This window comes from Lagopus muta, chromosome 1 (genome assembly GCF_023343835.1).
Source record: "Lagopus muta isolate bLagMut1 chromosome 1, bLagMut1 primary, whole genome shotgun sequence".
Taxonomy (NCBI): Eukaryota; Metazoa; Chordata; class Aves; order Galliformes; family Phasianidae; genus Lagopus; species Lagopus muta.
This window is the reverse complement of record NC_064433.1, coordinates 135,426,903-135,442,443: the sequence shown is the minus strand read 5'-3', so window position 1 is coordinate 135,442,443 and position 15,541 is coordinate 135,426,903. Positions and strand designations below refer to the sequence as shown.

General features: G+C 42.5%; 1 protein-coding gene across 4 annotated transcripts in view; it reads left to right on the top strand.

Annotated features, from left to right (window-relative positions):
- EDAR (ectodysplasin A receptor) overlaps nucleotides 1-15,541 on the top strand; it is a 71,559-nt gene that overhangs the window by 32,045 nt on the left and 23,973 nt on the right. For all 4 annotated transcript variants that reach the window (XM_048962564.1, XM_048962573.1, XM_048962555.1 and 1 more), the window contains 3 exons: nucleotides 11,374-11,442; nucleotides 12,130-12,252; nucleotides 13,471-13,652. In XM_048962564.1, the coding sequence (XP_048818521.1) occupies nucleotides 11,374-11,442; nucleotides 12,130-12,252; nucleotides 13,471-13,652 (374 nt within the window). The remainder of the gene's footprint in view (nucleotides 1-11,373; nucleotides 11,443-12,129; nucleotides 12,253-13,470; nucleotides 13,653-15,541) is intronic.

The following is a 15,541-nucleotide window of genomic DNA, read 5'->3' as shown; positions in this document are numbered from 1 at the left end:
TCCTGCCTCCCTGCACAGCATGGCTTCACTTCTGCTTCCCAAAGCCTTTGTGGTTTGCTCACAGGAGACTGGCATTGTCTCCAGCCCTAGAGGCCCTGTGCCATTTTCAGGAGTCACATAACCCAGGTTCCACACAGCAGCCATCTCCCAGGCGACTGAGAGCTGACTGGCAGATGGAACCCCACCAAAGGGGAACCAAAGCCTGTGCTTGGCTCTGCTGCCTTCCAGGTACACCAGATTCCCCTCTCCTGTTTGCAGCCTTGTGTCCTGCTCTGGCTCAAGCCTCTCACTCTAGACGGGTGCCCATCATGCCTCCCTCCAGCTCTGTGCCTAGACTTTTGCCCTGGTTCCTGCTTTCATCCAGCATCAACTCGCCCTCCAGCCTTCATTTCTGTTCTAACCAAGAGGCAGGAGCTCTGTCCCACCCAAGCCCTGGTATATAGGCGTGGTAGCAGCTTGTGGGGTTTAACATTTAGGTGGTGCTCAGAATAATTAAAGGCCAAATGGATTCCTCCCACACCTTGGCTGCCCCGGGAAAGCGGGGATATGCACACGTTACCCTCGCAATGCTGCGTGCGGGGTCCTGACACTGTGCGGCTCCTGTTTTCATGTCATTCCAAGCTGCCTTGAAGTGATGCAGGTCTGCAGCACATAGACAGGACCTTTGCCATGTTAAAATGCCTTCGAGCAACAACCACCCATGTTGGCAGGCTATTAAGTTTCTGTAGGATTTTGTCAAGTCTCCAGATGAACATCAAACCATCCCAAATCTCCCGAGGGGCTAAGAATTAAAAAGAAAAAAAAAAGAAAAAAGAAAAAAAAAAAGAAAAAAGAAGAAAACTGACTTCACATGTCATTATTCCCTGCAGCTTTATAGCTAATTTAGAATCTGTTGATCCTGGTGCCAATAAATAGTTTATCTTTAAACTCGCTATGTACTTTCAGACTTGGTTTCATTCTCAGGTTTAGTGTTGATTGTTTAGCTAACAATTCAGTGATCAAGCAGCACGTATAAGAAGAGATAGTGTGCATATCTTTTTTGTGTGCATTTGTTCCATTAAGCAAAAGTTCACATCATAGCTGAACATTTCTCTAGGAAAATTTGCTTTCAGGGAAGCAAACATGAGCGCAGCGTTAATATATGTGCTAATGTGCTGCCCCCCAGTGGAGTCGGGATCTGGTTTGGGAAATCGAGCTCTGTGAACCTTCGCTTGTAGCACGCATAAAGAAAACACTCATATGGGAAATATGAAATCACAACATTAACTTAACCACTGAGGGACAGTGTTAAATCTGTTCAAACGTGTTTTATGGGGAGGATAGTTTGCCTCCAGTTTAAATTTTGAAGTATAAAATAATGCAGTCCCAGAAGTTCTCTCTTCTTTGCAAGAACTGCAGTCAGAGAGAGCAGAAGGTCTTCAGCTGCTTGTGGATGACATTTTGCACTTAAGAGCTTCTGAGGGAAACTTTAGGAAGTTCTCATTTTTAAAGAACAGTCAAATCCAACATCTCAAGACTGACCAGATGTTGCATGTAATATTGAGGCAGCTGGAAGGAGCTGTTTTTATTCACTACAACATCCCTCATCATCTGGTAGGAAAATATGTCAGCTTCTGGTTTGAACCAGGAAAGAATTATATTTATTTGAGCATACTCAGTATTTCTGGGAATAACTTTACATCTTTTTTTTTTTTTTCCTTTTTTTTTTTTTCTTTTCTCTCATTGGATTTTTTTCTTCCAGACATCATAGGACTGACATTGCTTCCCAGATTTCCTTTTCCTGTCCTTGTTTCATTTTTCCTATATATTGTAAAATCTACAATCTGGTTCAAAGTTACATTCATACTCTCAGCTTGCACAAAGACTCTTTCATCAAACAGCAGCTTTGGATGAACCTAAATATAAAAAACCACACACAACTATAAATCTAGATTTTAGAACTCAATATTGCAAGGCCATGATGTTCACCATTGCTTGAATTCTCTTTGAATGTTATCTTCTTCATTTTTCCCACAGTGTTCTGCCACATTTCCTTCATATCATCTCTGCATCAGGATAGAGTAATACTTTTAAAACCACATCTTCATGTTTTCTTGCCATCATGTCACTGGAATGGGATGAGGAAATAAATGTATATATGAGTGATAAAAATCTCTCTTTCTCCTTGGAGCATAGAGGAGTTGTACCACTGCATAACTTCCCACTCAGTGTTTGCCAGCATACATTTTCACCTTTCAGCTCCTCTCCTCCAGCATGACACCTCTCACAGCCGGTGCGTACGTAGGCCGGTGAGACCCGCAGTCATTCATCCTTCTCATACCCTGCTGCTTCGTGGTTTGCCTCATATGGTTTCAGCAGTGAGGCTTGTAGGGGGAGGATGATAGTACTTAACGCAGAGGGTATTCCTCCCTTCCCAGCTACTTTTGGGGTCAATAGCTCGATAGTTTGGTTAGTGTTTTTTGCAAAATAAATACACCTATGTTAAATTATAAAAGAATTAGAGGCTTCCTTTAAATGCACAATACACTATGACCTTGCTAGGTAAAAGCAGGCTTCTAAGTCATCCTTGACAGGAGGCTTTAATTTCTAAACGGATGCAGGAGCCATAGGGAATCTGGACTTCAATAAAACACTGTGACATTGTTCACCATGTCAAAAATGAGCAGGCAGGCACAGAACTATAGGTCATGTCAGGGGAGGATTTGCTGAACCAAAGGCTCCTGCCTACTTTCCAAAATATGTAAGAGTATAAAAAGTTGCAAACTGCAATCAAAATTTGTTGAGCATGCCAAGCTGGAAGACAGTATTCCTGTTAAAATACCTAGGATACAGTTGCAGGGTTGTTCTTCCTTGGAAAGGAGGTCATGTACTTACTCTCATGAGCTTCTATTTTCCATAGCACAGCTGCTAGTGGTGTCAAGAAGTTTGCAGTGTGTGTGTGTGCACTGGCTTTAGTAGATTGAGGGGAAATAGATACGTAGTGAAGCAATTCCTTTTTGTTAGACTGACTGATGTATCCGGGTACATCAAACAGATCTCAGACCTAACTCCTTCAGTAAGTCCAAAAGCAGCACTGTAAGCCATGCTAACTGCAAGATGGAAGCAGGGACTCTCAGATCAATCTTATTATGCTAATCAATTCCACCACATGAGAGAAAACAGTGGTTAACACCTGTGGAGTTGGGGGTATGTTAACTGGGAAGGGAGTGACAGCCTGTAAGCTCCTGCAGAGCAGGGGGGGGAAAAAAGGAGGGGGGGAGGGGGAAAAAGGTCATTAGCACCTGTGATGTATTTTTAAATACACTATTACATTTCTGGTATTTTGTAATTAACCCAAGTTAATTGCAGGCTCTTGGATGCACATTTCCAGCCCAGAGGACAACCAGTTTTTAAAACCAGCTTGCTCCCTTGAAAGACTCAGCTTGACATAGCCTAGTAATGGGTTTATCAGATAAGGTACCACTAGGCTTAACGTGCTCCTTAATTAGGAATGCAAACACCTTCATTAAAAAAAAAAAAAAGAGGGCCTCAGAGAACTTGTGGGGAGATTTTATGATTATCGAGTCAATAGAGAAACTGCTGCAGCAAAGAAAGCCATTTTCTCATCTTCACTTCCTAACTGTGCCTCTGTGAAGCAGAGAGGTTTGCCTCCACCAGGTCATCAAATGATCTGAGGGGCAGCCGGCATTTGGAGAGCGTGTGGGTGTAAAATAGAAGTCTCTGTGTACACATACGTGCCTGTAAGCATGCAATTTATGTGGGCATGAGCATGGAGTGGGCTGTGACTTGGGCTGCGGTTAAAACATGGTGGTGTTCTCTCCTTGGGTAGGACCAGTGGTGGGTGCAGTCAGCAGCCTCAGCAGGACTTAGCTCACAACTATCCACAGACACTGGGCTTTGGCTGCTCTGACACGTTCCTCCCTCCTGCCTTGCACTGGGAGCCACGTTTTGGCCTTAAGGCCACATCCCCTCTCTTTCCCCACAGGTGGGACCCACACTGGTGGGTTGAGTGGATAAATGGGGCTCACAGGGACAGCTTTACCAGCACCACCCAGAGCAATGCCCCCAGCCACCTTGCCTTTCAGGCACCCTTGTAGCCTTGCTGCCTGTGTGGGGCCTTTTCTCATCTAAGAGCTCCCCCAGGCTCCCTCACCCCGCTTTTCCCACTGACAGTGGTGGCCTGGGCAGCTTGGGATATAACTGAATTTATATGTGGCCAGCCTTCAATTTGCAAGAGCAATAAATCCCGTTCAAACACAGTTATGTAAAAAGGAGAATAATACAAAAAATAATGCTTGTTGGCAGCAAATATATCCCTTTGTCTGCAAGACAGAGGCCTGTTGAAAACAAGAGGCTTCAATGTTGCTTAAAGCTCTTGCAAAGGCAAGAAGTCAGGGCTGGGACCATCCCGGTGACATCCTCTCACGTGTAGTAACCTGTTCCTGGGAGATTCACCCTTTGGAAAGCCCACTGCTGCTATTCTGTGTCCATCTGGGACGCAGCAGTTCAGATGTTTTCAATCAATCCATGGAAAATAAAAACAACTGTGGTTTGAGCTCTCTTAACAATTTTTCTGTCTTTTAGCTAAGAAATGCAAATGTGCTGCAGAGCTAGGAACAGGCATTATTTATTAATGGTCACTGTAGGGTTTATTCTATTTATATTTTCTGTGAATTCTGTTGATGGTCACTGTAGGATTTCAACTCAATTTCTTCCAGTTAAGTATTTCTAAATTTCTCCACCTCTATACTGTCAATCAACAATTACAGTCTACAAAGGATATCTGTTTCTTCTAAGACTCTAAAACTTATCTGCTTCCTAAATATCATCAGGCTTGAAGGTGCTCAGCAGCTCACAGGATTGTACCCTGAGGAACAGAAGCAAAGTGTGAGCTCAAATCCTTGTTGATCTTTATAATGCAAGCCAAAGCTCAGACTGCTCTCATTATGTTATCTGTCAACTAGAAAGCATAGAGCCCTATAAAAGGGAAAAGATTTTAGAAAAACATCATCATTGCTTGAGTGGTTTGTATTTTCTTAATAGGCTGCTGATTTTCTGCTCCAAATGGGAGGTAACACATGTCTCATGAATTAAAGAGAGCTTCTGAATCTAAAGAGAGCTGCTTTCATCACAGCAATTTCAGCTCACCCCTGAAAGTGCAGTACCAAAAGTGAGTGTTCTGTTCCTGATGTGGCTCTGGTGTTATGCAGCAGACAGAGTAGATATGAGTGCAGTTCCTTGTTATTTCTTGCATGGGGAGTGTTTGATCAAGAAGCCTGATATGCTCATTTACAGTTCATCCAGGTCTGTCCTATTCCTCCTTCCATGGAAACTCCAATGCCCTCTGGCAGCTGTGAGCTAGTTTTGGTCCCTGAAGCAACTCTCCCCCTGCCTGCTGCTGGTCTTTTGTATGAGATGGCCCACCAAATCCAACTGAGGAAGGAAGTGACCAAGCTGGGAAGAATGTGTTGTAGCACTTCCTGGCAGGCATTAGGAGGGACTCAAAATAAAAGCGAAGTCTTCATGAAAGCCTCCTTCAAAAAATTTTGGTTTTGGGAAGGTTGAAAGGAAGCCTCTCCTGCTGGGGAAAATCCTCATGGGGGCTGGCCAAAAGAAGTCAAGATTTTTTTCTCCATTACAGACATGAGGGTGCTGATTTTTTTTTATTTATTTATTTATTTTTTTTGTAATCGTGTGTTAGAACAAATCCCAGATTATTATTATTTTTTTTTAATTATAGAAAACAAAAGAGATCACATGACTTAGCCTAAGGGTCAAGGCAGCCTTTTGACTTGGGGAAAGTGCAAGTCTCTTCTCACATTTTTGCCCTCATGAGCACTTTTGTGCATAAAATAGCACTGATAGGAGAGCTGCAGCAGCTGCCTATGCATCCAGAAGTCTTAAGGACCTTATCCTTGCTCTGTCACTTCTCCACCAAGACACCAGACTTCCTAGAGGTAACACCTCTGAAGCGGGCTGGGGATGCACCTGATGCATGCCCCAATTTCCACAAGCAGACAAGCTGCATGTAAAAACATGTAAGGAAAGGCCTTTCCTTCTTTCTCTCTTTTGTGTTTTTTTCCTTCATCATATCCTTTATTCTTTTATTTTTCTTCCTGAAAACATTTTCAGAAAGCTGATGGCCTGCTTACACGAGAACCAACGCGTGTCTTTGTGTAAGATGAGAAAACAGCTTTGGTACAGACTTCCAGATACAGTTTCCAGATAAGCCAGTCTGTGAGGAGACAGATAGCTATTAGTCTTAATAGCCCCCACATCTTCAGCATGCATTGTCCCCATTGGCAAATTAAGGAATCACTGATGTCCCCTCTAGTCAACATAACTCCCACAGGAAAAAATCATGTTACTATGCCCAAGCAGTTAATTATTTTTCTGATGGAGGTACCAGATCACAGAGGCAATTAAAGAGGTATGTGTAGCTTGAGCTGTTGTAGCTTCTTTTTGATGTTTCAGGTAAAAGGAAGGACAGAGTTGTATCTTTTTCCGAGGTAATTCTTAAGATGTATTTGTAAGGTCAAAGTGATATAAAGTAGATACTGGAAAGTGCGTAGTTCATCTTACCCTGCAAATGCATTATTGTTCTGTGCACTGTTTTGTTTTGTTTTGTTTTCTGGTGCTCACAATAATACAAACTGTAACCAAGGCTACACAATAGTTTTCGTCATAATCTCTGTGTTTTCATTTGCTTATAGTTTTCTAAGTTTATTCTCTCTCCAAGCTTGCACTGCCATCATTGTCATTCAATGATGTGTTCCCAGACGCCTCTTTCTTCCTGAAAGGAAAATTCAAACCACATCTTTGTTTTTGTGAGGCTGGAGCCAAACTGAACTCTGCTGCTCAACTCTGAAATGGATGAGGCCCTGCAGTGAGGATTATATGCTTATCTCCGTTAAGAAGGATTTAGCAGCATCGGAGCAGACAAAGATTATCTACCACGCACATGCAAGAAACTGTGATAATCTGCAAGAAGGCGGTTCACAAGGTTCCTCTCGTAAACCTTGGGAACTCAAACAGGCTCTGAATTTGTTGGTGGCACCTGTGAAGCTCATAATGATCAACCCTCCTTTTATTTATACAAAACTTTTTGTCTCTCGTTCTCCTGCCCAGGATGGATCTGTATGCGTACAGAAATATCAAAATGGTGAAGCTCTCTGAGACAGCTGTTGTGCCTTTCTTCTTGCGAAGTCAAGATTTGCGTCCTTGAAGTGTATCTACATTAGTGATGAAATTAAAGAAATGCAGAAACACCAAAAAAACCCCCTTCTCTGCAGCAATAAGCACAGATTTCTGTACCTTGATCCATGTGCTTCTTCTCCTTTTTTTCATCAATTTCTATTTAAACAAACAAAAAAAAAGTCTTGATGACAGGAAATTAGTTTTTACACTGTGTTAATACAGAAGCCACAGAACTAAAATAACAGTTAAGGCCATTTATCGAAAGCTGTTTAGCTTAGACCACCAACTACTGTAACCTCACTGTTTGCGTATTCTACTTCTTTACTCCATTTACTCATGGATACTGTAAACACAGTGGCAGCGCTACCTAATTATCTAAGTAAATTAAATTCAAAGGCTGACTACAGTGAATGCTGCTTTTTCTCCTGCAGACAGCATGAACCAAGCATTTTCTGCCTGGGGACATATGTATATATTTATCTATTTATGTGTACCTGCCAGTCCATGGTAAGATGCCGCAAAGACTGTACAGAGGGACCTTTCATCTGGGAAGAGAAATACTTGAGTGACAGGGACCCAGGCGTCTCTTTTCCTATTCCCCCAGGCCAAACTTGTGCCTCACAGTCTCCTGGAGAGAAGCTGAGACAGCAAGTCTCTAGCACCTCTTGCTGTGGTTGCCACTGGCAAAATAGTCTTCCTTTTCCTGTCAGCCTCTGTGCGTATTCCTAACAGTTATTAACGAATATGCCCTGAAAGGCAAATATGGCTGTAATTAGCAACCCCCTCTAGTCAGGCTGAGACTTGCTCTGTTGCACACCTGATCTGCAAAGACCTGAGCCTGTATTTTACACCTCCTCTCCAGACACCCGCCTGTCCTCAGCTGAGGCATGAGTCAGGATGTGCGGAGGACTTGCTGGATGAGCTGCTGGAAATCCCATGTTGCATAGGAGCCATTGTGTGATCCCTCTAAAAATACACATCCAGCTCCTTCCTGCTGATGACTGCCTGCCATCCTATGGGACCGTCATTTGTGTATTAGTCAAAACAGGCAGACTGACATTACTCCACACTGGTTAATTCTTCATTTTTATAATGAAGCTGATGATAATTCTTCAGCTGATGCATTGCTGCAGCTGATATTTACATGCACTTGAAGAAGGACTGGATTTGTAGGACAAAACCACCATGAAGCTTTCCCAAAAATCATGTGTGGTGGAGGGACAGAAAGGATTTTCAAAATGATTTCTGTTCACCAGCACATGTTTTAATCTGGATTTCCTACACATGCTTCAGTACCAACAATGAAGAAAATCAGCAGTGGCCCCAAACTTCAGCTTTGCCTACCAGATGTTCATAGATAAAGACTTTTATAGAGCAGCATAGCTCTACATAGATGCATGATCTGCTCTTCATCTCCTGAACTAAGAAGTGCCTTAGTGTGCCCTGTGCCACAGGGACAGCCTTTGGTTTGTTCTGGAGCAGTGTCCAAGGCTAGTGCTGTGGCTCTCAGTATGAGATAGCAGACACATCCTGAATGCCTGATTTCTGTTTTGTTCATTTGAAAATCTGTCTTGGAAGCCAAATTTGTGTAACCCGGTGTTTCCCTCCACCCTCTCCCTTGAGGCCCTGGGCTCCTTATTTGGCCCCTGGAGGCCTCCCAGGAGCAGTGAGTACCTGGGAATATGAGGGGGAGGGGAACCACCTGTAAATTTGTTCAAGCATTCCTCACAGCTAATTGCTCTTAATGGTTAGGGCCCATAATAACTGGATACTTTTTCCCTGCTTCTTGGCAGACACAGGCTGACTGTCCAAGCTCTGCATGTTTCCACATATGTCAGTTAGAAACGAAAGTGATCTTAGCCTTAGAAAATCCCTTGTTCTGCAGACAAGATTAATGTGTGATAGCTTATATAGCGTGGGTGTAAATTAAAATGTTTGAAAATTGAAAGTGAGCCTAGGTGCAGCCCAGCATGTCTTGGTGGACACCAGCAGGTATCATTCCAACTGAGGAGCTACTTACATCCCAACTGCCAGAAACCTCCTACATCTGCTTTTCCCCACTCCTCTGCACTATGAAAATAAAGTATGTATTTTGATTTTTATCTTTGAAAGGAATAACAAAATAAATAGAAAACCACACACATGCTCACAAATTAGAAAGTAACATTGCCAGTTTATGACAGCATACTTGAAAACGGGAAGTTTAACATTTTGTTTTTCCAATACGGGGAAAAGAAATCTCCCCTTGTGTTCATATACGGCCATATTCAGCACTGTGAATTGTTGCATTTTTTACAGTTAAAAACTATTTGCCATATGCTTGACGTATTGCTACGTATAATAGAATGCAAGGAAAAAATGTATGTTTACACACAAAATGTACCCCGACATGTATATTTATATTGAAAGAGAAAAATATTGTATGTATGTACGTATAACTTGACACTTTCAACATTTTGTGTAAATAAATACCAAATGGATGGAGAAGATTGTATTATACATTAATAGGCAAGACTTCTTCATTTCCATTTTTCAAATCTGGCTGTGATTGCATATAAGTACCCCAAACAGTAAACATCTGGGTGCCTCGAAAGCCAGTGAAGCATGTTTTTGTGGTAAAATATTCAGACTTCACTAGTGAAAATTTGGGTCCATACCCAATTTATAATAAATGTGATGACTTTGCAATACCACTGTGGAAACAGCCTTGATAATATTCATAGCTGAAGTTGAACAAGCTGTTTTATAATTAGGATTCAGTTTAACAGACGTATGTGTGAAGATTATGTCCCTGGAACTTTTCCAAGTAACTGTACTGTCATAGCCAAAGCCTTTGTCCAACTTAAGTGTTTGACAGTTCATGCCATGGCATGAACTGTTTTCTATCTCTCACCTCCAGATTTAGGACAGTTTATCTTCGATTCTCTTTTGTTTCTAGGTTTCAAAGTGCAATTTCCTGCAGAAAGAAATATACTCATAACTCACTTTGTCCACCCACCCACCCGGTTACCTGTCTCAGCTAGCCCAATTGCTAGAAGGAGCATAGAAAGCAAGTTCCTAGCTTGCTGCTGGCGTGATGCGAGTCTACTTAATCCATTTAGTGTTTAAAAATGTAAATGTTAGTGGCTATCTTGAACACTGAAGTGCTGCTCTAACGTAGATCATATGCTTAAGTGTGGCACAAAGAGTAATTGTACTCTTCTTCTGAGAGCTTAAAACTTTGCAGCATCTGAGACCGGCAAAATTTAAAGAGCAGCTCATATCTATGAGGACCTAAGTGCTGCAAACATTTGCAATATGAAGCCGTAAAATCCCTAAGGCATATTATGTACTCTAACAATACCATTTAATATGTTGTATCATACAAAACAATTTGTGCCTCTTTTTCCTGTCTCATTTTATCCCTTAGAAAGAAATCCAGTACATGAATATGTAACATTTGCTCTTATTCAAAGTTATTCATAGAACTGAATTTGAAGAAATGAAATAAATTAGCACATGTGTTTACAAGAGATCACAGCCTTTATTTTCTTCCAGCCTTTGTAATAGCACTTAAAATACAGAGTTCAGCTTCTTCCTTGAGCTTAACCTCTTACATCAACAGCCTCCCTGTCAGGAATGAAACAGCCAAGGCTTGCTGCTGAAGGCTGCTCTGGGCTTTCCCTGCAGGTCCATGGGTGCCGGCGATGAAGGTGTAGCCCTGGAGAGGCACCTATCTGTGCTGACGGCCCTCATTTCACTCCTTGGCTCTCCTTTTTGACGCTTCATCTGGACCTTTCCTAGGCAAACCTGACCTAGTGGGCTCAAGGGCACAATCCAGGGTTATCTACTGCCCCCTAGCTCTCTTTTGTTTTGCGGTCAGAATGCAGCTCGGCTTCTCCACAGGAGGATTTCTCATTAAGCCCAAGAAGTGCCAAGGGTTCATAGCTCACTCTTCATCTTTGACCGATTTTTATGCAGGTTGCAAGGCCAGGCTGCTTCATGCTTTGTCAGAAAGGCAGTGCGTGTGGGAGCACACGTGCACATATCTCCCTTTTTTGTTTAGATCTGTGTGTAACTCTGGGCATTGCTCCCATATAACCTGTGTTCTGATGATGAGCCCTACTGTTCTTATTTTGTCAACACGCACACATATTTGCTATTATTCATAAACAATCACCAATTCTATCTTTTTAGGTAAAATATCAAGAGAACATGGCTCACCTGGGAGAATGTAAATGGACTCACGTGTTCCCTTTTCTGGTGGTAGGTATCTACGTGCTTATAGGTATTTCCAATGCATGGGGGCCATTTCCAGCAGGGGCCATTTGAGTCTTTGCAAATGTCTATGAATTGCCATGTCACATTTACAGGTGTCTGAGCTCTGGACTTCGAAGCAATGATCAGTTTCCAATCTAAGTAGCACTCAAGCATCTCCTTCAGTGCTGCTTAGACTGGAACATCTGTCTAAATGTCTATTTCCTAATATGGGAGAGGTCACTCAGGAGGAGGGCGGAGGAGAAGGACCTAAAATGGAGCAGAAATAGAGAGGACATGCTCTGGCCCACCTGGCTGATGTGTCACGTGAAACACAGCCGAGCTGTGATTTAGACAGCTCATTATCTCAGGTTGTTATAGTTGTCCTTTGCAGTTATATTTTTGAACGCTCATTAATATTGTGAGGGGTAAGGGTGTAAACTCATGCATTTGCTGTGCTAGGAAACAGGAGAATTATCAGATTGGGAACCACAGCTTTCAATATTTTGAGGAGCAGCTGTGATAATAGGCACAAAGGTCATTTATCTGAAATCCATGATCTCCTCCATCCCAGATAGCTTTAGGGATGTTTTGTGGTACAATGGCAGGACATAATGGCTGGACAAGGGGTGGGAACAAGGGGTGTGGAAGGGAGGTGGTGGCACTGACAGTAAAACCCCAGTGTCTCTGGTGCAGGTTTCCTTGGTGTACTCTGCCAGCGCTGAATACTCCAACTGTGGTGAGAATGAATACTACAACCAAACCACCGGCATGTGCCACGACTGCCCCAAATGCGAGCCGGGTGAAGAGCCGTACATGGTAACTTCAGCATCTCAATCCATTCTGCTGGTTGGGGGACATGCGTTGAGCTCCAGATGTGACTTTTGTGGGATGGCCAAGTGGACTCAGGATGCACTTGGTCTGCAACACAAGACACTCCCATACTTAGCAAGCTGGTGGGAAGTTTTAAGATGGAAAATGCAATTAGTCCTGCCTAAAAACAAATGCTCTGTTATGTAGTGGTGATGCTTTGATATGAGAGAAAATGAAGAAAGAAATAGATTCTTGAGCAATGTACCACTGAGGCCACACCTTCCTAATGTGGGAGCATTCGTGGACAAAGTCGCTGTGGGAGCACGGCCCCATGCACCCATATTCATCCATAAGCCACATCCCAGGCCCTGTCTGTTAAAACTCATAGATTTTAAAGCATTGTAACATAAAAGTTTCACACACATTCTCTGCCAGTACATTCTCATCTCAACAGCTATTTAAAATCTGACAGTGCCGTTCTAGCATTGTGATAAATAGGTTACTCTGGCATGCTCGCTGGCCCCCACACAGAGAATTTAATTTTGCTCTCCCGCTAAGATATTTTGGCACTAGAGGAACTTGGAAGCTTCTGCCACATTTTAAATTATGGTTCCTAAGTAACCGTTTGATTTACAGCAGATAATTGTTGAATATTAAAAAATAAATTACTGAAATCCTGTTTGGTTTTAATGGGATAAACATCCCACTGCAAGAATTTCACACAGTTGGTAGTCCTGATCAAGGATGTTTGAATAATAACCACTTCATACCAGTTTTATTTAATCTAAACACGGTGTTCCAGGACATGTGAGCTCAGAGGTTACCAAACCCCATGCAAACCTTGCTTTTTCTAGTGGTCCTTGTGGCCTTATCTGTCATGAAAGCAGGATCACCAATATCCCTGCTGAAACTGCTTCCCCTGTAATTTTTTTGTTTGCTCTCCAATTACAGATTGCTTTTTATGTGAACAGCAGCTGAAATTCACTTCCAAGACTACAGCATGATTTAAATAGCCCTAAGCGGTCACTTTTAAGGAGTACGATGCTCCAGCTTTCTTCTTCCCTCTCCAGGACACAGTGTATTACATCCTCATATACCTCCCCAACCTTCTTAGGGCAGATATTAAAGAACTTAATACCGCATCTTGCCAGATATTACATTCCCTTTTCCTACGAGCCATTGTACAGCACAAGCCTGTTTTCTAATGACTTCGTATTGTTGCAGACGTGTGGGTATGGCACCAAAGATGAGGACTATGGTTGCATCCCCTGCCCGTCAGAGAAGTTTTCCAGAGGAGGTTACCAGATATGCAGAAGGCACAAAGACTGCGAGGGATTTTTTCGAGCCACTGTCCTGACACCAGGAGATCAAGAGAATGATGCAGAGTGCGGGCCTTGTCTCCCAGGGTAAGGATTCAACCTTTGCTCTGTCCAAAGAGCTGCAAAATACTCCTTTAATATTAAAATCTCTGATAGCTTCTCTTCATGTCCTAGCTGACTGTAGGTACAACATTGGTGAATAATACCTGTTAAAACAATAAGCTTAAATATTTCAAAAGTATTTGTGAATCTAGTAAATCAGGGCATGTCACCATTCTTACTGTAATCTCACCAATTGAAGCAACAAACATCAGGGAAAAAAGAAAAACTAGGAAAAACTGAAGCTTCTCTTACTAGAAACAGAAAGGGAGTATCTTATGTAGTATAGGTGTGTTCAAGAAGTCCAGCTTGGCCTCCAACAGCACATCAGAAGCCACATTATAGATTCTGCATCCTACAAACGAGCTCCATGAAGATGCCTTGCATTCCCTGTAGGCTCCACGTTGGCACTGGAAGTCAGTGCTTCAAAACATAAAATATCTCCTCTCCAAACATGACCAGCTGGCCAATTTGTCAGCAGCTGACAGCATTAGCTCACATAGCTGTTAGGAGGAGGTTCACCAAGGCAATGTTAGTCTCTCAGGATCATGGTTAATCAGCAGAGAGAAAGGGGTCTAAGGAGCTGCCAATGTGGTCTGTGTGCTGTTATACAGAGTGAAAACAAGTTCCAAGGCTCACTGAAGGAACTAAAATAGATGCTGTTTTATTAAGTCCATCTTTTCAATGGCCCATTAAGCTCAGTATAATTTTGATAGTAATTATGAGAAAACAGTTTGTTACATCAGATATGCTACTAAAATATTATTGATTATATTTCCTTTTAAAGTCTGCAAACCCAAAGATGAATTTACTTTTACAACATTTTTTTTTTAAACAAGTTAAGTTAATACCCTATAATACAAACTCACCTTACTTCTGAATTTCTGCCTGTATGCAACTTTAGCTTAGAGGTGTACCTCCTCCCAGCATTTTCTTTTGTACTGTTTGCAGACACAGCATAGCCTCAGCAAAGGAAACTGCTAAAGAGGCCCTACAAGACTCCAGGTTTATTATATCAGCAAGTCTGTGTGAAGTTTTCACAGTTTACAAATAAAAAGAAGGACTCGTCTAACTGCCAGCCAAGCAAACTGATGATGTGATTTTAAAAGAACTCCCTCTTGACTTCCCCTCATACATCATAAAGAACAAAAAAGTTAAATAGTGACCACAGTTGCTGTTTTGCAGTTTTGTCAGAACTAATGAGGTCACCCAGGTGGGAGTGGGGTGCTGGCTGAAAATAATCAGCTTGCACAGCTGGTACTTGGGGAGTGATCTGAAAACATTGTGTTTGCACAGGTGTAACCTGTAGCAGAAATTGGGCTGGAGTCTGGCTGTGTGCAGCTCCTGGGATGGTGTAGTATGGCCAGCAGTTAAGGAGAAACAAAGACTCACTCTGAGTTCAAAGAGGTGAAATTATGAAGATAAATTAAATATGGGCTGAAACATGGCCTGGAGCCTTGATCAACCTGGAGAGCCCAGAAGTTCCATCTGTGTCACAACAAGGAAACACAGAGCATAAGAGCTGGTAGGCAATACTGCCTGGCCATTCTTTGCCACTGCCCCAGTGGCAGAGGGAAAGCCAAGCTGGATGAGTGGCAGTGAGCAGAGTGCTCCCTCACCTGGGCTCTGGTGCTCCAAGAGCCTCTAAGACACAGGCAGTGAAAAATTAAGGTCTGCATTTTAAGAGGACTGTGCTTCTGTAACATGCTGCAGGCTTTCTTCACATAACATCCCTCATACTGCAGTCTCTGTCTGTGGGCATCTCATCCCTTTGCTATTTGTCATCAGCTGAGTAAAGCAGCCTAAGGAAAAGATGAGCACACAGGGAGAATGTAAAGGCTTAAGTCCAAATCCATAGTCTTCAAAACCAAAGTTCA